Source organism: Trachurus trachurus (assembly GCF_905171665.1).
Source record: "Trachurus trachurus genome assembly, chromosome: 21".
NCBI classification, from domain to species: Eukaryota; Metazoa; Chordata; class Actinopteri; order Carangiformes; family Carangidae; genus Trachurus; species Trachurus trachurus.
The window spans coordinates 26,534,928-26,555,903 of NC_139899.1; the positions used below are offsets into that span (position 1 = coordinate 26,534,928).

At 40.4% G+C, this 20,976-nt stretch overlaps 2 protein-coding genes across 2 annotated transcripts in view; both read right to left on the minus strand.

Moving 5' to 3' along the window:
• The window catches only part of LOC311004926 (uncharacterized protein), a 182,946-nt gene that overhangs the window by 76,523 nt on the left and 85,447 nt on the right, over positions 1-20,976 (minus strand). The gene's annotated exons all lie outside the window — the stretch shown is intronic.
• Positions 6,889-20,976, minus strand: part of LOC311004929 (aryl hydrocarbon receptor-like) — a gene marked incomplete at both ends in the record, with an annotated part of 49,367 nt that continues 35,279 nt past the window's right edge. The window contains 6 exons of the mRNA XM_083997155.1: positions 6,889-7,038; positions 10,988-12,659; positions 12,843-12,984; positions 17,077-17,186; positions 18,168-18,370; positions 19,636-19,769. Coding sequence (XP_083853281.1) covers positions 6,889-7,038; positions 10,988-12,659; positions 12,843-12,984; positions 17,077-17,186; positions 18,168-18,370; positions 19,636-19,769 — 2,411 coding nt within the window. The remainder of the gene's footprint in view (positions 7,039-10,987; positions 12,660-12,842; positions 12,985-17,076; positions 17,187-18,167; positions 18,371-19,635; positions 19,770-20,976) is intronic.

The window sequence follows — 20,976 nt, forward strand, 5'->3', positions numbered from 1 at the left end:
GACCCTCGGGCGCATTCACTCCCATTGTTCTTTCTTTTGCCTTGTTAGGTTAGAATGACTCAATATGTGTCTTTGCTTACACAAGGAGCGCTCCAGTGGCCTCCTCCAACCAACACTCACCCTGGAAACATCCTGCTTCGCCCTCAGGAGACTCAAAGTTACATCTCCACTGTATTAATTTGTGCTATTGTTGGCTTTAACTTGAAAAATAATGATGTAAGTTCGCCACGACTGCATGGAGTATAAATCCTGGGTAGCTAATAATAGGATTAAACTGTTTATGCACATCCCTCTGCCCTCTTCCTGTCCTGCATTAACAATAAATATTCTGACGGTTGATTTTAAACATTGCAGCAGAGGTGAATTAGGTCAGCCTCAGGGTGATGTGTAATCCACCATATATATTTCCTCTCTGGCAAGATGATTCAAATAGCACTGCATTCAAAGAAAACAAAACATTGCTTATTTTCAGTGTCACTGGTTTGATGCTCTGATTAAAGATGATAGAAGCAGCAGCAGCAGCAGCAGCAGCAGCTTATTTGTAACAGAGACTTTAGTTAACTGAGGGGTTGTGGGTAAAATCAGGGATTTGTCTATAAATTGCAGATGACAGTCAAATCTTCAAAAGCGCCAGTTTTTGATTGAAATTTTTCAGAAAATGTTTGACATGGAAACTCTTGGTCTGCTTCATTTGTAGTACATTACATTACTGTAGGCTAGTATGTTCCCGGTTCTGCGAATTAGAGAGACATGTTTAGATTTCTTGACAATTTTCTCTCAATTCATGCTATTAACTGTAATGGATGTCATATTTATCATGTGTGACATACAGTTTGTATAATTGTCAGTCACCCACTATGGATTCTCATACAGGTCCAGAGATAAATTATAGATCTGAACGACAAAAGGTTTGTGCTAACTGAAATGAAAAACAGATAAAGCAGATTGTGCAGTACTGTTTGAAGCAAATATGCATCATAAAAGTACATGTTTTTTTTTGTTTTTACAGTAAAACAAGTCTGGGGTCTATGTTAAAGCAGAAGTGAGTGATATATTTGTGTTAATATAAGTCTTAAATAGTTATATCTTCCGACAGCAATCACTTACATAGAGTGTTTGGACTGAAACACGGGTCTCTCAGTCCCTCTGCTCTGCTCTGAGCCGAGGAGAAAACATTTATCGTATCCTACAGTTTTTATCCAATGAGGAGAGAGAACGGCATGCAGGGCTGTGTGTGCAGCCAAGGAACGCCGTGAATGTGGTGACGTAGGGACGAGGACTGTTATGGTGCGTTCAAGGAAACCCGTATTTTTCCGACCGTGAAGTGGTACCAGTTCGATCTGGTACGAGTTCACCGGTCGGAAGTTACGAGTGGCCGTTATAGTGACTTTCACCGGTAAAACAGGTCGGAAAAACACGAGTGGGTTGCCTGAAACGCTACAAAGTCGTAAGTTGTGACTTGAAGCTGTAATTTACGATTTCAAAAGCCTGCCTGGAACGCAGCATTAGCGAAAACGACCGGATCACTCACTTCTGCTTTAATACTATTAAAGCTTCAGCCTGCATTCGGAAACTGAGCCTTAAAATCAGCCGTCAGGACTTCCTGAACTTTGTGATGTCATAACAAAACATTCACCAAAGCCCCACCCACCATCCAGCGCTTGGTTTCTCTGGGCGTTTTTTTTTTTATTGAAATCTGCTCTATTTGGATCATTGGATCACACAGAAAACAGTCAGCCAATCAGAAGAAAAGTTCAGAACCTTCTCACTTCTGATTGGCCGACACATACCTGTTGTCAACACTGCAAAAAACTCAAAATCTTTCCAAGAATATTTGTCTTATTTCTTGTCAAAATGTCTAATTTCTAGTCAAAACTAATCTCTTTTCACTTTAAATAATACTAATCACCTAAAAATTAACTTGTTTTTAGATAAATTTCACTTGTTTCAAACAAATTTCCACTTGAAATAAGTAGAAAAATCTGCCAGTGAAAGGAAGTTTTTTGTGCTTGTAATAAGAAAGAAAAACTTGCTCCACTATCAGATTATTTTAAGTGAAAATATGCTTGAAAGAAGTAAAAAGTGTCTAAAAACAAGCTGCTTTTTAAATGTGATGAGTCTTATTTTAAGTATAATGAGATTTGTTTTGACTAGAAATAAGACAAATATTCTTGGTAAGATTTTGAGTTTTTGCAGTGAATGAGGCCTGAGAGAGGAGATGTAAAAACACATAAGAAGAAAACATGGAGCTTTAACCTTGTGTTGTTGTGGCGTGATCCTTGCTCATAGACTTCTACAACAGTGGTGTCCCACTGACCCCCCCCGACAGCCACCATTAATCAGCAGACTCTCCGCAAGGTCAGATCCATATTGAGCAGCACAAATCCTGCTCTTCACTCTGAGGATGAAGCCCTCGGGCTGTAGATTTAGAGTTCCCCAGGAGGAAATTGGTGTGGTTTTTTTTGTTTATAGTGTTGTGTTCTATTGTATTCTGTGTATTGTGGCACTTTCAGCTGTTTTTACAAATCCTACTCGGGATAATCATGTGAAATCTGAAACAACCCATATTTAAAGGGATAGTTCACCCAAAATTGAAATTTCACTCATTATCTACTCACCCTCATGTCGACTAAGAGCTGTGAGATGTTTCAGAGTCCTCCGTGGCTCCTCTGAGTTACAGGGGGTCTCGGCGTAGCAGTGCATGTCCATATAACGGTTGCAAATGGATACCAACTGTCTTCGTAACAAAAAGACACACCAAAAAACACCCAAATACCTCCATGCTGCTCGTATGCAATGTCCGTCTTGTATTGAAGCCCCGAAATGCAAAATTGTCCCGAAAAAAATTTAATGAGTCTATATTTCAAGCTTGTTTTGTAGCAGAATCTTCTCAAAGCTCCTCTTCCCGGTTCGTCAAATTTGGACGAACTGGGAAGAGGACGGACCCTGGTTCGTCCAAATTTGACGAACCGGGAAGAGAAGCTTCCGCTACAAACAAGCTTGAAATATAGACTTATTTAATTTTTTTCGGGACAATTTAGCATTTTGGGGCTTCAATACAAGATGGACATTACATACAAGCAGCATGGAGGTATTTGGATGTTTTTTGGTGTCAATTTTGGGTGAACTGTCCCTTTAAAGGTCATAATCTATGTTGGTTTTGTTACAGTAAGATTGCGACTTCTCAAAATTAATGTGGTAATGATTTATTGATGTTAAAATGCTACACATATAGCACCTTTACATGTCAGGGGTCCACAGGTAGGAGTCACTGACAAAGGTTGGATACCCCTGCTGCTCTCGATGTCCAAGTGAATACAAAACTGGAGGAGTCAGAGCGAAGGAGACACATGAGTGGTCGGAGTTATACGCTTGCAAGATGTTTGTGTTGTCCCTCCCCACTGTGATTAAAGAAATCCTTTTATTTCAAAAGGAAGAAAAAAATAATACATTTGAAACAAGCAGTCAAAGGACACGGGTCAAACCTGCAAACATCTACACCTGGTCCTGTTAGCATGTTAACGTTACCGTGGCTAATCAAAAAGACAAAATTAAACTCTCCAACATTAGAGCCTATTCAACAAGTCTCAGTAGTATGGCACCGTTATCAGGCTGTCATAGAGTCCAGTGTTTTGTGATGAGAGACTATTTACAATTAAAAAAAAAAAAAAAAAAAGAAAGAAAGAAAAAGATTCAACAAAGGAGTTTGATAAGCATGTGTTTTAAAAATAGTGCTTGAAACGAGTGACTTGACGTAAAACTATGTACATACCTGTATTTGTCAAAGCTTGTTTGCCTTTTTTATATATACACATCTTTTTTTTCTTCACATTGTTAATAAGTCACATCAATCATATTAAATATAGCAAACATTTCTGCTGTAGAAAAAAGAAAAGGGAAAGAAACAAAGTCAATCCGAATGACATGTAACCACGTGTGTATCACATTGCAACATAAAACATTACAGCAATAATATTAATACCAACAGTAATGACATAATTTGAACAATTAAATGGAAATCTCTTTTCAGCATCTTTTACTTGATGAAATAATTCTACTCTGCATCGTTTTCCAGTCATTTCACTATGTACAAGAAACATTCAGAACTGTATCCGTCCAGTAGAGATCTCTTTTTAATAACTCACATTTGGTTTTTCAGTGTTTGTCATTCTGTAACTAACTAACCCCAAGACCTGAAGTTACTGACCTGATATATCACCAAGTTTGCTACCATTTAAAAAGCAAAAGTCTGACATTTCTGAAAAAAATTATTTGTCTTTTAACTGTGGAAAAACAAGCTCATGGGTCATTTGTGTAGCAGGCTAACTGTCAAAGACGTTAAGATGTCATAGTAGAGTATGTTTGCTACTATGATCCATAGTAACCTGCTATGGTAACACCTAGCACCTAGCTAGGCGACAATTAGCGAGTGGGAAAGGAGCGACAAATAACACACAAAAAACAACAACATTGGTGAAGGTTTTAGACCACAATGTTCGATTCCCATGTTAAAGTAGCACATTGTTATTTCTATTTCTTCACCTTGTGTCGCCCCTGTCTTACCGACTCGCTTCTGTCTCGAACTCATTTGTGTTTCGGCTTCGATGCTAACCGCTAGCTAACAGCTCCTCCGACCAACTAATTTCATAAAATCGTACTAATAAAACCTGGTTGTGTGTGAACCGAAGTTGGACAATGTTAATCGCGTCGCAATTATTGTAACAAACAACGACAAAGGTTGTATGACGTATGTTATCAAACGTACTGGCAAAGCTAAATGTCCAGTCTGCGAGTTTTTTGTTGTAGCCATGACAAGCTAGGAAACTTGACAAAAAAGAGACTTGTATGGTTGTTGTTTTATAACTGTGTTCACTCCCTCTAACAAGATGCTTTCCTAAAATGTCAGACTTTTTCTTTTTAATAACTTGGGATTGACTGTAATGGATTTGGGTCTGGATTCACTGCAAAAAAACAACATCCAAAAAACAAAACAAAGATTTTGCTGATTCCCCTCAGGCTTAGTGAGAGAATAATGATCGGATTACATTTTCTTTTTCTATTTCTTTTTTTTTTTTGTTCAAGAAAATGACTTACACGTCAACCTCAAAACAATCCAGGATGCTTAGTTGTTGTAGGACATGAATAAATACAGAAAATTAAAAATTACGTGACTCCTTCTAAAAAAAGTCAGTTGAACTTTTACTGTAACAAAGACCAAAATCTTAAAAAAGAAAGTAAAAGAAATAAAATTCATCCAGAGGTCCAATATTATCAACAATATCAACCACGAAAAAAGAGAAAAAAAAAAGTTTTCAAGTGGAGGAAGATTCAAAGAAAATTATGACACTAACAATTGTACAGGAGTGTTTGTGCTTGTGAGGACATTAACCCGTCACCTGAAATGTACCTCAACATAAGAATAAAAAAAAAAGCAAACTACTCCAACTTCCATCAGTTGTTTAAAAAAAGAAAGAAAAAAAAGAACAAAAATAAAATAACATAAAAACAGGGTCTGTTGTTTTTATAACCCCAGTATCCCTGACTACAGATCTGCATCAAGTGGGTGCTTGAAATAAAGTGCAGGATATTTCTAGCCATAATTTCAATATTCTATACTTTTTTCAAACATACACAGCTTAATCTCAATGTCGACAAGTTCAAACTGTTCAACAAAGAAATCACTGAAAGATTATACATTCTTGTTGCATGACGAAAAAAACTATGGTGCTTTTACAGTATGTCCTGTTGACTGCCGATAACCAAAGAAAACAAACGAACAAACGAAACAAAAACTAACCCGGAGTAACACTGCCAGGGAATGTGGCGTGTGCGTGTATGTTTGTGTTTGTGTGTGTGTGTGTTGTGTGGTTCAGATACAAAGCAAAGCAAATCGTTCAACCCCCTAAAGCCAAATTAGACTCAGGGAAATAATTTGATGAAAACAAAAAGCAAACTCACAGAGGGACAGAGAACAGAACTGCATTTGATACTTGGTCACATCTTTCTTCTTCCTTTCTTGTACATTCACAAAATTCAGTTCATCTGCATCTGTTTGCCTGGTTTTAGCTACATCTCAAGATTCAAAGATGCAAGAAATAATTGTTGTAATTGATTAATTGGCTGGTTATATTCTGGTTTTCTGTCTCAGAACTGAAAATTAAATCATCTTAATATGTCTTTACTTTGCCCAATCAGCAATTTACAGGTCAGATATTCCAGTTTAGTTTCATATAAGCCAAAGAAAAGCATCAACTCCTTGAAATGGTCAATATTTTCGCTTTTAAAGACAAGAATTGAAAATATATATTTTAAATTCCTGCATCTAGTAAAGTACAGATCATAGGTTATTCTCCACCCCTAATGGAAAGGTCTTATCAGTCACGGACCCACCAAGAACCCGTCAATACAAATATTTAAGGACATCTCTTCCTTGAGTTACACAGAATATAGTAACAAAATTATTTAATCTAATTGGCAAATAATCAAGCTCTTCAAAACCTAAACGTTGCTTTGCATTGTATCTGAACGTGGATTTATAAAACTCATATCTATCTCTCTCTGTATCACTTAAAATAAACTCAACTGAGCACTCTTGACTGCATTATTGTAAACAAAGGACTCATATGATAATATGACTTGAAATACAACACAATGACCCCCTCCCCTCCCCTCCCCTCCCCTCCCCTCGTCCCATTCACACCAAAAAAAAAAAAAAAAGTTTCAAATTCAAAATGAAAGAGAAAAGAAGAAGAACATAATATATAGGCCTACGTTTTATTCTGCTTTGTTTGTTGTGGTGTCTAGATGTATAAGGCTGCTCCAAGTCATGGTGTGTTTCTGGCCACAAAACAGTGTCCGGCTGCAGGATTTGCTCCCGGTTTTAGTCGGTCAGAGGTAGAAGCCTGTGGCTGGGGGGTCGGGGAGGCCGGACAGCGTCTCGGGGACGGGCATCTGGACAGCAGGGGGCGCCGCTCCGTTCCCATTGGGCAGAGCGCAGCCTCCCGGGTAGGTGCTGTTCAGGATGCAGCCGTTCTCCATCTGCACAGGGAAGAGGAGGAGGAGGAGGAGGAGGAGGTGACGTCATAAAACACAGTGATTGATATACGTACGGTTGGAAAACTTGATACACGTACGGTATAATATATCTATTTTATCAGCTTGTTCCAGCTCGTCATTAAAAAAATGCTGTGGAAGAAATATTTACCAAACATTTTCCAAATGTCTGCATCATTCAGTTGAACAGGAATTTCTTTTGGTTTATTTACTGTCATCTCTGTTTGTAAATCTAAAAATAATTTGGGTTTGAGCAATGTTTGGTTGCACATGGTGAGTTTGTAATGAATGGACTGGAAAGTAACATGTGTCATAGAGTTGAATCTTGGGTTGCCAGTTTCCACTTAAACACTCAATTGCCAGTTTATTAGATACACTGAACAACTAGAGCTAATACAATCTGACACAGCCGCTGTTGGTGCAACTGTATGATCATTTGCAGAATGTGGTTTGTGATGCAGTTCAACTGTTGCATTATTGTACATACAGTAGATATCTTTTGTGTTTTTACTCTCATTGATACAAGTGTGATAGATAATTTACTGTAGAAAAACCTGATTCTAGTTCATGCACTAAATCTGGTTACATTATTCTGTATTCTCGAACAAAACAAAGACAAAAAACATATAGAAATGCAGCCACACTGCAAAAAAAACTGTTTTTGTTTCATTCATTGTCATTCATCATCATCATGAATCATCATCATTCTTGAAAATGTCTTGCACCGTTGTTTACATATCACAAGGTCCTGACCCCCCCTAGACATGAAACTACATTACATAACAATGAACTTCATTTACTCCATTTACTAAATGCTTTATCATCCTGTCTACAAACACTTAGAAAACAACAGTGCAGCCCTGTTTTTTTGTAGGATAAGCATCGAAAGAGAGAGAGAGAGAAAAAAACAAAACAAATTGTGCTTACACAACATGACTTTTCCATATTTGGACACTGAGTAATGGCCTTAAATAAACCAAACACAGATGTAGAGAAAGTGCAGCTTTGTGCCTCTTCTTTAAGAGGACCTATTATGCTCGTTTCCAGCTCTATATTTTTATTCTTAGACTTCACCAGAGAAGCCTTGCATGATCCACAGTCCAACATTAAAATCCTTATTTATCTCAAATTGCCTGTTATGCAGCCTCTCAGTTGAGAGTCTTTACTAAAACAGGCAGTACTACCTCAGGCTTCCTTAAGAAGCCTCCTGAGAAGCCCTCTTTTCCTCTGGTCTGTTTAATAAGAATATCAGAAAATCAAAAAATAAAGCAAAACACAGAAGCTCCTCTTTACTAAGTTTCAGCCCTGGACTGAATAATTCTCCAATTCTGGCTCTAATCCCGTTTGGGTTCAAGACTAATCTGATTTGATTATAATTTTGATATGTTTACCAAGGGTTTAGTGGATTTAAGGCAGTATATACAAGGCATGGCTACTGAGGACTGAGATTATGTAAGTCAAACTGACATTTGACTAATTGTATAATGGGTGTAAAAGGTGCAAATCCATGTGCACAGGCTTTAAATAGAAAGAACAAATGGAATAACAAGCCCTGAATAATTTAGCTGCTGATACCTGCTGAGGTCAGTGGGAACCACAGGGTGAGTCACTGTATGGTGCTCACAAGTCGCACTATCCATTATAATGACAAATGTAGACCTTATATGTTATATTTATAATAGTATATGAAGTATAGATATGGAGATGTTTAAAAAAAAAATGACACAAGAGTTTCTCAGTGGCGATATACTAATCAGATGTATCACAGGATGGAAGAATTAATTTTCTGTAAAAATGACAGTGTTTGGTGGGGTTCATTTTAATTATAAGGGTCCTTCAGTGAGGAGCATGAATTAACTCTAAAAATGTCATGACTGCATTTTAACTAGCGTCTGTATTAGATGTGGACAGATCTTCGATATGAGGCAGCAGCGTAACACTTGACTAAAGGTCAGAGTGGCTGAACTGTCAGTCACCGAGGGGCAAATATCACAAGAAACTGTGTAGAAATATGTGATACAGTGAAGTGTTAGACAGAAAGAAAATGTGTTGTTGTTGGTGTTGGATGAAAATATTTGAGATTATTAACACAGAGACTAGAGCAGTGTTTTTCAACCTTGGGGTCGGGACCCCATGTGGGGTCGCCTGGAATTCAAATGGGGTCACCTGAAATGTCTAGTAGGGGAGAGTGGGGTAAGTTGAGCCACTTTTTGTATTCAGGATCACTACATCAAGACAATTATAGTTTTGTTCCTAACTAACACATCTGCATATCTTTCAGGATGTTTTGCATCCCTACAAATTAACAGAATGAGTGTAAATATAACTGTTTTTAAAATATAGCATGTTCAAAAAAAGTGGTCTTGTGACTCAACTTACCCCATGAATGGGGTAAGTTGACCATAGGAGTGGGGTAAATTGATCAACCCCCCCTTCTTTCCTTCCATCCATCTCCTACCTCCCCCTTTACTTAATATTTCATCTGTCCAGGTTACAGGTGAACACAAACTGCAGGGACTTCCTGCTGAGCCACCAACTCACTGAGATTTAGGGAGTTTTGCAATTACGTGGCATCTTGGGAAGAATCCCAGAGATTTTTCTTTGAAAGTAAAGTTTGGCACACTATAAACAACTTTTCCTGTTTATAGGAGCATACTTACTGTAATCACAAACATACAGAATCTTGATTTAATCATTTGGACATATACAGCCAAAATATGTTCACTAAGTGTATAGGATAGGTGGCTCAACTTACCCCTGGCCAAATGGATCAATTTACCCCACAGCTACCTTAGTTTGGGTTTATTACTCCCACAGCTAAAATTGTGCACTTTCATGCTAAGTTCACTACTTCATGTTGTAGCTCATAGATACCACAACCCATGTATAAAACAAATTTACAATAATCTCTTTTGGTCTAAACACAATTCTCATAAAACTTGTGATCGACAAAATTCACTTGCGAGAGTGAAAAATTATTTTTGGGTCATAAATGTTAAACCACTTTACTCACATGGTTCTTCACAGACTCCATGAAATGATGCCTGCCTCCCTAATATTTGGTCACATGCTAATTTTTTCCTATAGTTTCCTAGAAACAAGGGGTGGGTCAACTTACCCACTGGCTCATCTTACCCCACTCTCCCCTAATTGATAAAAAAAATGACTGATACATTTTTTTTAAAACTAATTATTACTCTTTTAAAATTATAATTGAAAACACCACACACAAACTTAAACAACTGTATTCTATACTCTCACTTTATCAAATATAAATTGAGTTCAAATAAAATGCAGCATATGAAAATATCTGAGCTGGCGCATCTTGATTGACGGGGTCGCCCGAAATTTGTGATGTCAAAATGAGGTCACGAACCAAAAAAGGTTGGGAATCACTGGACTAGAGGATAAAGATCCGTATAACACCAGAAAACCTTGAAAAATGACCATTGTGTTATCCTAGAACACAAGATACCACGGGCGCATGACGTCTGTCCGACTACCCATTTCTCCGACCATACATTTCTTTATTTTTGCGTCCATTAGTCCGACCACCCATTTCTCCGACTTAAATATTCCTAACCCTTAACCTTACCCTAAATAAATAAATAAAACCTAACCTTAACACTGTAGAATGGGTAGTCGGAGAAATGAGCCGTCAGACTTTTGGGCAGTCGGACTGATGTATACTCCCAGATACCACTACTGAATGTCTTTTTTTGTCCAACCAACAGCTCAAAAAACACAAATATTCATTCTAAAATTCATTCTAGTATGAGTAACATATAAATTGTCAACAAATATTTGGTAGTTTTTCTTTCTAGACCAATATATTGGACATTGATAATAGAACAAAGCTTTTTGTAAAGAACCAACAGCAGCTGAGATTGTGAGGATGAAGTTGAAAGCTAAGTATACCTTTTGCGACCCTTACCTTACTGTGATTGGGATCATGAGGCATCTCTGCGGTCACCATGCCGAAGTGGTCCAGCTGCCTGCAGGGCTTGGCCACTCCCACTCCCACTCCCACTCCCAGGATCTGCTCCAGCGAGGCGTTGGGGGGCGGGCACTGCGACAGACTGGATATGACCTGAGCCAGAGGAACGGGGATCTGCTGCTCCTGCTGCTGCCGCTTGTGGTTCATCCCCTGGAAGGACGACACGATGGACTCGGCCCCGTGCTGCTGCTGCTGCTGTCCGCTCTGCCCCAGCAAACCGCCTCCACTCATGGTGTAATCTGCATTGTCAATGTCAGGCAAACTATAATCCATGCAAGAATCTAGTGAGGTGTTTGTCAGAGGTTTTTGGCTGTTATCAAGGCCCAGACTCTTGCTGAAACCATAGTCCTGCCACTGGGACTTCCCAGCCGAGTGCTCCGTGCTGGAGATGCCACACGACGATAGATGTCCGTTGAGGTTGGCCACCTTCTGCTTGGCGTGGCACTGCTGCGAGAGATGATTCTGCTGAAGCCTCGGCTGCTGCTGCTGAAGGTAGCGTTGATGTGTTTGCTGCTGATGAAGCCCGCCGGCCAGCTCCGAGGCCTTGCCGTTGAAAATAGTCTGTTGTTTGTTAAAGTGGTCCAGATTTATCCCTGAAGTAGCTAAAATGTCTTGGGCTGTCCATTGCCCGTTGGATGGGATGGGTTGGTTTTGCCCCAGCAGGTCTCCGTTGACTATCGTGTTTGCCAAATGGTTGCTCTGCTGGCCCCAGCCGTGCGCCGCTTTAGCCGTTCGCATGCTCAGGTGCTGCTGCATCTGCTGGGACAGCTGGACGATGGGCGCCGGCCCCATCAGGGGAGGGGGCTTATGGTGGGGAAACTGCATGTGTATGTTGTTACCACCAGAGGCGTTGGGGTTGCTTTCAGGCAGCGACACGACAGTTGTGGCCGTGGCCGAGGCCGCCGTACTGGGAGGCAGCACCTGTCCTCCTCCGTGCTCTGCGGAGTCGCTCTTCCCCTCTATGGAGTCGTAGATGTACGAAAGGATCTCGTCGTTGGTCAGCAGGTCGTCCAATGTGGGCACGCGCTCGGGGTCCATCTCGACTCGGATCATCCGCTCGTCCAGCAGCAGCAGCTCCAGGTCCTCGGCGCTCAACCCCAACCCCTCCAGAGCTCCAAACAGGTCGCCGTTGGAGCAGTTGGTCTCTTCTGCGTCCGCAACGCCCTGGCTTTCCAAGGAGAGGGAGTCCAGAGTGGCCAGCAGTGGGTCGAAGCTCCGGTTCGGCTCGGCGATGCCCGGACGCACCACGCCGTTGCTGGGCTCGTCCCAGCTCCGGTGCAAGCTGGAGGATTGTTCCGAGTCGGAGAAGCCCATCGTCTCTCCGAAGAAGCTGCTGTGGAAGGACATTTTGGGCTCCAGGGCCGGCTGGCAAACATACACGGACTCATCCTGACTCATTAGAGCCCCGAGGAGGGAGCCAGGGTCCAGGCCGTCCCTAATCAACCTGTCAGTCCGGCTCTTCTTCGACTTGCTGCCGTTTTTCTCCAGGCTTCCGTCTCTGAAGGCTGCGATGGGATGGTTGGACTGGTAGAGCAGAGCCTCGCCCGTGGCGTAGGTGAAGGGCAGATGCATGGAGCGCTTACGCAGGTGCTCTCCTCCTTCTTCATCCCTGTAACCAGACGAGGCAAGATATATGATCTGGATACCTCTCCATGGTGTTAAAGCTTCTTACAGTATTTGGTTCTACTTTACCATGGTTGAAAGCCTTTTGTAAGTATCATACATGTTTAGAAAAATGTGTAGAAAAACTCTTAAAATCTTTGCAAAGGAACAATTATTCAAAGGAACATACAAGAGAGGCCTCTGGGTGGCGATGATGTAGTCTGGTTTTCCGTTCTTGTACACCAGTCTGGCGTTGGCCTGGACCCACTTCCAGAGATTCTCCTTGGTGAGAAGCCTGAACACGGTCAGACCACTCTCTCCCGTCTTCATCACTGCGAAGAAGAAACAAAAACACACTTTTAATGAACAAAGTGTCCAAGAAGTGTCCAAGAATCCTGCAAAAAGACATGGTGCCAAACAGGTGAATGTAGCAGTATTGGAAAAGGGAAGTGATAACATATTATTATGGATAATGGAGGATATGTACATGATTGCCTCAATCTCTGCCCTCAAATCTTTCCCCCTTTTTTTTTTTTGCTTGTTTGTTTTTCTTTTGTCCTTCTATTTTGTGTCCTTGTCTTGTTTTGTATGATTGGTAGATGTTTGGGGTTTTGTTGTTTGTATGTTCAATAATGATCTGTATGGACTGTTTGGTCATTTTTAAACCAAAGCAAATGAAAAAAGTGTCCAAGAACATAAAAATACACTGAAAAAAAAAAAGGATTTCTGCATGAGTCCAGTAAATGGTAGTGGCTTTAAATCTGGTAAGGTTACTACTGTATAGTCAACATTACTAGCGGACAGAGTAAACAAATGGGCATGTAATTGGATTTAATACCAAAGTAAAAAAAAAAAAAAAGAGGGAGAGATTTAAAAGTGATTTCGCTGGATTTTAGTCCTAAAGCCTCTGGAAGTGGAGCTATTCTAGTGTCTAGGACAATAGTTCTTCCCTCCAACCAAAGGCAGGCTTTTAAAACAAGAATGGTACTGTAGCAGCTTTAATTTACCACATCTGTGCTTCAAAAATATGCTTTGTATTGCAAAGATGCAAAGAACTGATATGTTTTAGAGAAGTTTTTCCAGAAGGTGTAGAAGCCATTTATGACAATGCCTGATGGGTTTTTCTATTGTTTTATCTCTATTCATACAGAAACATCATTTTAAGTCCTTTCTCTGACCCACCCTCTTAGGAACAAATGAAGACCCTACTCAAAAAGAGGAGGGAGATGCCCCAAAGACCTCACTACATCAGCTCCACTATAGGAGTTGTTGGCAGTGTTTCCATATATGTCAAGTAGGTCAGCCAAGTCTCAGTCTCAAGGTGTTAAATACATTTCTCAGAAAGTATTTAATCTTTTCAGGTTAAACACAACAGTTCATTTCCAGAAGCCATCTGGCAACAGGGAGATGTTAATCTGACGTCCATGTCATGGCTGCGTGCACTTACTGGAAACGCACAAGGCTTTTTTTTTATAAGAATGTGCACTAATGGTTGTAAAGTTCCTTAACAAGCAAATTTGCTGCTCTAATGGGAAGCTAAAGCCTGTAAGTCTCGTCGTAATGCCACTACGGTCATGCCAGAGTGTATTAAGCTTTGTAGATGACCAAATGTAATGTAACAAACAAGCCCTCCTCTATAACACAGCTACAACACACTCCATTGTTTGTTTTCTTTTTCTGCTCTTTTTGCTTCCTAGTTTTGTTTTGTGCAGTTCTCCAGTCTCATCTGTTTATGTTTTCACACCTTCCTCTTGGGAGTTCTGCATGTGAATCCATGCTGTTGTGTTTGTTATGTGTCTTTGTACTAATCTATGAGAATAACTCAAAGAAATTCATTTATATAACACTGTTGCACTACAAATTCACCATATGACCATTCAGTACTGTCATGCACTGTAGTATGGCAGCTGATGCCAATTTGCACTATGGACTATGTATGTTTATATACGTGTAATGTGTGAATGAGATGACTGCTGCTTTTTTTTTTATTAATTAATTCTATTTATATATCAGGGTCTATCTATATATCAGGTGAAACCTATAGCAGGTTTCACCAGCTCAAATTTAAGACTTTTTAAGACCATTATGGATGAAATTTAAGACCTATCATGACAAATAAAAAACGTACAAAAGAAATGCGGAGTCGAAAAATTCGAAATTGATTGCAAAATACTGTATAAGTTGCGTGTTAGGCTTGTTTGTAGTTGAAAATACATTCAATAAAGCACAATGAAGTGTCGCAGGAGCATTTTATTGAGCATTTGCAGTAGCGAGGGATCTACCATAACATTTTCCCCAAGGAGCACGCCTAAAGTAAACTATTTTCCCGGTTCGCACATGTATTTTTTTAGGGTCAAATGCGAGTGAAATCCTCGCCCATGATGGGCATAAGACAATTTAAGAGCTGTCTAAAATTATTTAAGACTTGAACACAATAATTCAACGAATTTAAGACATTTTAATGCCTAAAATTTAGAATTTCAAATTTTAGACTTTCTAAGACCCCTGTATATGCATTGTGTTTATGCACCACTAGGAGTAGCATCTCCAATCTCGTTGTATTTGATACAATGACAATAAAGTTTTCTATTTCTATTCTAAAGAAGGAATAAAGCTCCATAGGGTTTGGTCTTTGGAAGCAGGATTGTGTCCCAGTGTTTTACTGTTTGCACTGGATTTCACTGTCACCTTGAGGTGAGGAATCTTTGGATAAACATGGACCAAAGTGTCTGAGCTATAACAGATATATTCAGCGACGTGCCTCCTCCACAGCTTCATATTATCACATTACTGGGGGTGAAAAAGTTAAAAGTCTCCTCGGATCATGGAGATTTACACAAGATCATCTTTGTTTTAAAAATGTCTCTCTTAAGCCTCAAGTCAGAGCCCATGAAGCTGCTGCTGCTGCTGCTGCTGCTGGTGTCTTCCTTTGTACAGAGAAGAATGAAGAGTTCACCCGGAGGCTGACTGAGGCCACAGACCCGACTGTGACATAATATATCATCAGGCTGAATGGGAGAGATCAGATCAGAGCATCTGTGCAGGGAGAAGGACGCCGTGCATGAAGGTGAGGACAACTGGAGACAGAGATCACTTCTCCGATCAGATCACAGAGCCTCAGACCCCGATCAGAGCGGTCGGTGACATATCTGTCCTCTGAAGCACTGGAGCGTCGGTGCTGTTGTATGGATCATCTCTGATGTTTTGCTCATGCAGTGGATTTGTGGGCACTATCCTCTCCTCTGGCAGCTCCGCAGCTTTGCTCAATCTGCTCCATAATCCAGCAGGATTACTTGTGAAAGCTGTCTGAACTCTCTGACCAGGTTCAACAGGACCTCTTCAACTTTTTTTTTTTTGTTTGGACAGGACTGAATCTAAAATAGCAACATGACTCTGGCCAGACAAACCCCCAAAGATCATCGACCATCTCTTACTGCGTGTCGTCTTCGTTACGAGACAACTTCAGACAGTAAGAACCATCTCTTTGTGCCACTGTGTGAACATGCAGACAGCTTTAATGTCAAAGCAGCAGAATGGAGGATAATGTTATTACACATGAAGTCTTAAAACTGAATCGTATAAAATCTGCTGCCAGTGTGTCTGTCCTCCAGAGACTGTTTTGTTTTAATTGTCACAGAGCCACAAAGTGTCTTTAAAGGAGTTTACAGTCATACTTTTCTGCCCCCCTCAGCTCCTAACTGTTTAAATAAACACTGATAGACACTGAAGCTGTGTTTTATAATAAACTGGGCCCCACTGCCAGGTATAAACATGGGCCTACCTTGCTATTGTGCATTCAATACTAAGCTCTTCAAATATTACACGGGGGCCGTGCCACTGCCATATATAAACAGACCTTGTTAAAGGAGAATTCTGGTCATTTTCTAAATAACGCTCTACAGCTCAAGGTCCCCGAATGCTTCCATGGTATGTGTGGTAAGGAACTGGTGGATGTTGCAAAGCATGTGTAGTGATATTTCGAGCATAATAGAGGCCAGAGTCAAGGTTTTAAAGTTCTGCCCCCATTACTTCGCTGTTTAATTGCAGTGTAGCGCAGCTAGCAGGAGGAGCGCTAGGTCCTGGCTGCACATATTTTTCTTGGGTCTTTTCCTATGGTCGCACTCGGGGACCTAGAGCTGTAGAGTGTTACTTATAGAAAATGACCAGAATTCTCCTTTAACTGATACCAATACCAATATCATCAGTGTCTGTCGATTGCGTGATAATTCTGCATAAAAGCTGTGCTTGACGTTTTTATCTATCTATCTATCTATCTATCTATCTATCTATCTATCTATCTATCTATCTATCTATCTATCTATCTATCTATCTATCTATCTATCTATCTATCTATCTATCTATCTATCTGTTTTCTAATGAAAGACAGGAGCTGTGATGTTCCTCGTCTTATCCGTGTGACTTACTTCTGACATGGTTCTCTGCACAGTACAGCATATCAGCTGCGTGAATGAACTGGTAGCCAGATCCTCGGACCCGCAGCTCGGCCTCCGTGTAGCCCAGGACGATCTTCCCCCTGTGCAAAACCACGACAAGTTATTAATCAAATGGAAAAACAGAAGAGGAGCCACAGAGTTGATGCTCCCTTAAGCCCCGATTCCACTGCAGGAACTTCTGGGTAAATGTTACGGGATAACTCCAGGTACTCCAAGCGGTCCTGATCAACTTCCAGTGAGGCTGGAGGTTTACTCTGTGCTGATTGGGCACAATCAGAGCGGGAAGTTCCAGATAAACGGGAGGTGAGGGTTACAGTTAGGAGGTTAGGGGGGCGAGTCCAAGTGATTTAACATGTTTGAGCATTTTATAAACAAGTAACGCAATAGTTACTTTTCCTGGTAATTAATTACTTTTATAATGTAGTAATTCAGTTACTAACTGAAAATACTGACTAAAATACTGACTACAGCACTTTATTTGATCTTATGTTGTTGATATTCTGTTTGTCCTTTTTTAATGATGCTGCTCCTCATGCCTTTTAAATTTAATTAAAAGGCATTAATTTTAAATTAAATAAAGTGTTTTGAATTGAATTGAATTGAATTGAATTGAATAACTCAGTTGCATCTTGGGGAAAGTAATTAGTAACTATAACTAATTACTTTTTATAAGTAACATGCCCAACACTGGATTACACAAAGATTTACACTGTTGCACAAGAGGCCGTTGGGTCCTGTATGGGTCCTACTCTGCAGTGGAGTCACATTCCCCGCCTCCTCCTTTTTTTTGGGGAATATTTTATTTTCACTTTTTAAACTTTTTTTTTTTTTTACAAAAAATTGAAAAAAAAAAACCTACCGGTACATACAAAATGGGCATACAGCACCTGACATTGTTAAATGAAATAATTGAAGTAAGAAAAGGAAAGACAGAGGCTATATGAGGATACAACAAGCAAAGTAGCCCAGTGCCTTCTGTCTCATGATCGCCTCCTAAATTTTTTTTACCAGGAACTTCCTCAGTGGAAACGAGACTTTAGTGAATCAGAGAGCGTCGTTACTTTGCGTCGCAGGCCAGCGGGGTGAAGTCCAGCTTGTGTTTGGTTCTGAAGATCATGTTCTTGGTCCTGATCTCCAGGATGGATGGAGGCTGCAGCGGCGTGGCGATGGCGAAGAGGGCGAGCTGCGGCGGCGCCTTCCCTCCGTTCTCCTGCCGCTGGTTCTGTCCGTGCAGGAACTTCAGCCTTCCCTGGATGTTCAGAGCCTGGAAAAACAGTGTCAGAGTGGACGTCAGGAAAATATCCCAACTTTCAACGTTATCCACAATCAATCCTGACTCAACCTGACACCTTTTTTTAAAAAACATTTTTAAAGGGTTTTACAAGGACTAGAGATGTCACAATTAAAGATTTTCTTCTATTGTCTTCTATTGTGAGAGAAATAATCACGGTATTACGATTATCATGACTATTATGCATTAATTAAAGCAGAAGTAAGCGATATATTTGTGTTAATATAAGTCTTAAATAGTTATATCTTCCGACAGCAATCACTTACATAGAGTGTTTGGACTGAAACACGGGTCTGTCAGTCACTCTGCTCTGCTCTGAGCCGAAGAGAAAACATTTATCGTATCCTACAGTTTTTATCCAATGAGGAGAGAGAACGGCATGCAGGGCTGTGTGTGCAGCCAAGGGACGCCGTGAATGTGGTGACGTAGGGACGAGGACTGTTATGGTGCGTTCAAGGCAGCCCGTAACGACCTGTGAAGTCGTACCAGTTCGATCTGGTACGAGTTCACGGGTCAGAAGTTACGAGTGGCCGTTATAGTGACTTTCACCGGTAAAACAGGTCGGAAAAACACGAGTGGGTTGCCTGGAACGCTACAAAGTCGTAAGTCGTGACTTGAAGCTGTAATTTACAGTTTCAAAAGCCTGCCTGGAACGCAGCATTAGCCAAAACGACCGGATCGCTTACTTCTGCTTTAATTTCACAACACTATTAATGTGTATAATCAAATACAGTCATAATAAACATGACTAATTATTTACACAAAATATTTTAAGTATCTATTAAAATATGACCAATTATTAATCCTCCAGGGAAAGTGTTTGAACTATTCAAGTCATTAATTGTCATCGATACCAAATGTTTAAGTTAATTTAAATCTTTTTTTTTTTAAATTACAAATGACACTCCTGCATTTAAACTCCTACCAATTCAATGTTACGTTAATGAATGTAAATGGATCAGAATCTGTGCATTTACCTTTACTTTGGCGCACATCTGCCGATATGGTTCAGACATAATCTTTTTTTGGAAAGTGATGGTATTTAGGAATCTTTACGATCAATTAATTGTGGCGTTTAATACCACGATTAATTGTGAAAACAAGTAATTGTGACATCCCTAACAAGGACCTATGCTTTTCTTCATGTCTCTGCAGCAGACTGGTACAAGTCCAGTAAAAATCTTTCTGTCTCTTGCCCTCAGGTTTTTCTCTCGGCTGCTGTGTTGCGTGTGACCTACCAGGAAGCCGGAGGAGTTGTCCAGCAGGCAGCGAAACCGACAGACGAAGCTCCGCTCCAGGAAGGAGGAGTTCTCGGGGGGGAGCTGCTCGGGCTTGTAGGTGACCAGAGAGGAGCTGCTGTCCGGCTCCATGTCTGTGGAAAACAACACAAATATGACTATCAGAATGAGCAGCTTTAACCTGAGGCTTTTGTGTCTTAAAGGGATACTTCACCCAAAATCTATAATTCACCAATCATCTACTCACCGTCATGCCAAGGAAGGGTTTGGAGAACTTTAGGAGTCATCAAAACGCTTTTGGAGTTCTAGGGGGGGTCCGACTGGCAACGGATTTTCATATAATGGCGGCGGATAGAGTTCACTTTTGAATCGTCCAAAACACACACTATGAAACATCCAGATACCTCCATACTGCTCGTCACTATTGACCCAAGTGTCCTGAAGCCGCCACATGAAAAAGTTGTTCACAAAAAAATAATTTGATCTCTGTTTTTAGCCTTGTTGCCATTACATGTTAGACATGCGGGTTCCGTGGAGAGGTTTTAGTGCGCTTTAAAAACACACCTTTTCTCCTTGGTCTTCGGATCCACAGGGACTTCTAATCCTGGCTAGTTTTGTTTAAATATCTATGTGCACTATTGTTTATGACTACTGTAGCCGTGCATGTATGCGTATGTGTATGTATGCTCATATGTTCGTATATGTACATGTGCTACATGCATTTGTGTGTGAGAATGTGTGATGGTATGCATGTTTTCTTGTTTCTTGTAAATGCATTGTTTTCTTTTTGTTTCTGTCTCTGCTCTGTGAAGCACTTTGGATGACTGTCACAGGTCTTTTATCTGTGCTATATAAATAAAAGTGAACTTGAACTTGTTGTAGCAGTAGCTCCCAGTGGCTGCGTGATGTTCTTCTGTGATTACATCATACATCCAATGGTTTACAACGACGAACGAACATCTCGTAGCAAATCTCGCTCAACAAGGCTAAAAACAGAGATCAAATTCATTTTTTCCAAACAACTTTTTCATGTGGCGGCTTCAGGACACTTGGGTCAGTACAGATGAGCAGTATGGAGGTATCTGGATGTTTCATAGTGTGTGTTTTGGACGATTCAAAAGTGAACTCTATCCGCCGCCATTATATGAAAATCCGTTGCCAGCCGGACCCCCCCTGGAACTCCTAAAGCATTTTAATGACTCCTTAAGTTCTCCAAACCCTTCCTTGGCGTGACGGTGAGTAGAAAATTGGTGAATTATCGATTTTGTGTGAAATATCCCTTTAACAATTTTTACTCTATTTTCTGCATATGTTTTCCTGTTTTCTCATATCATCTTCTGT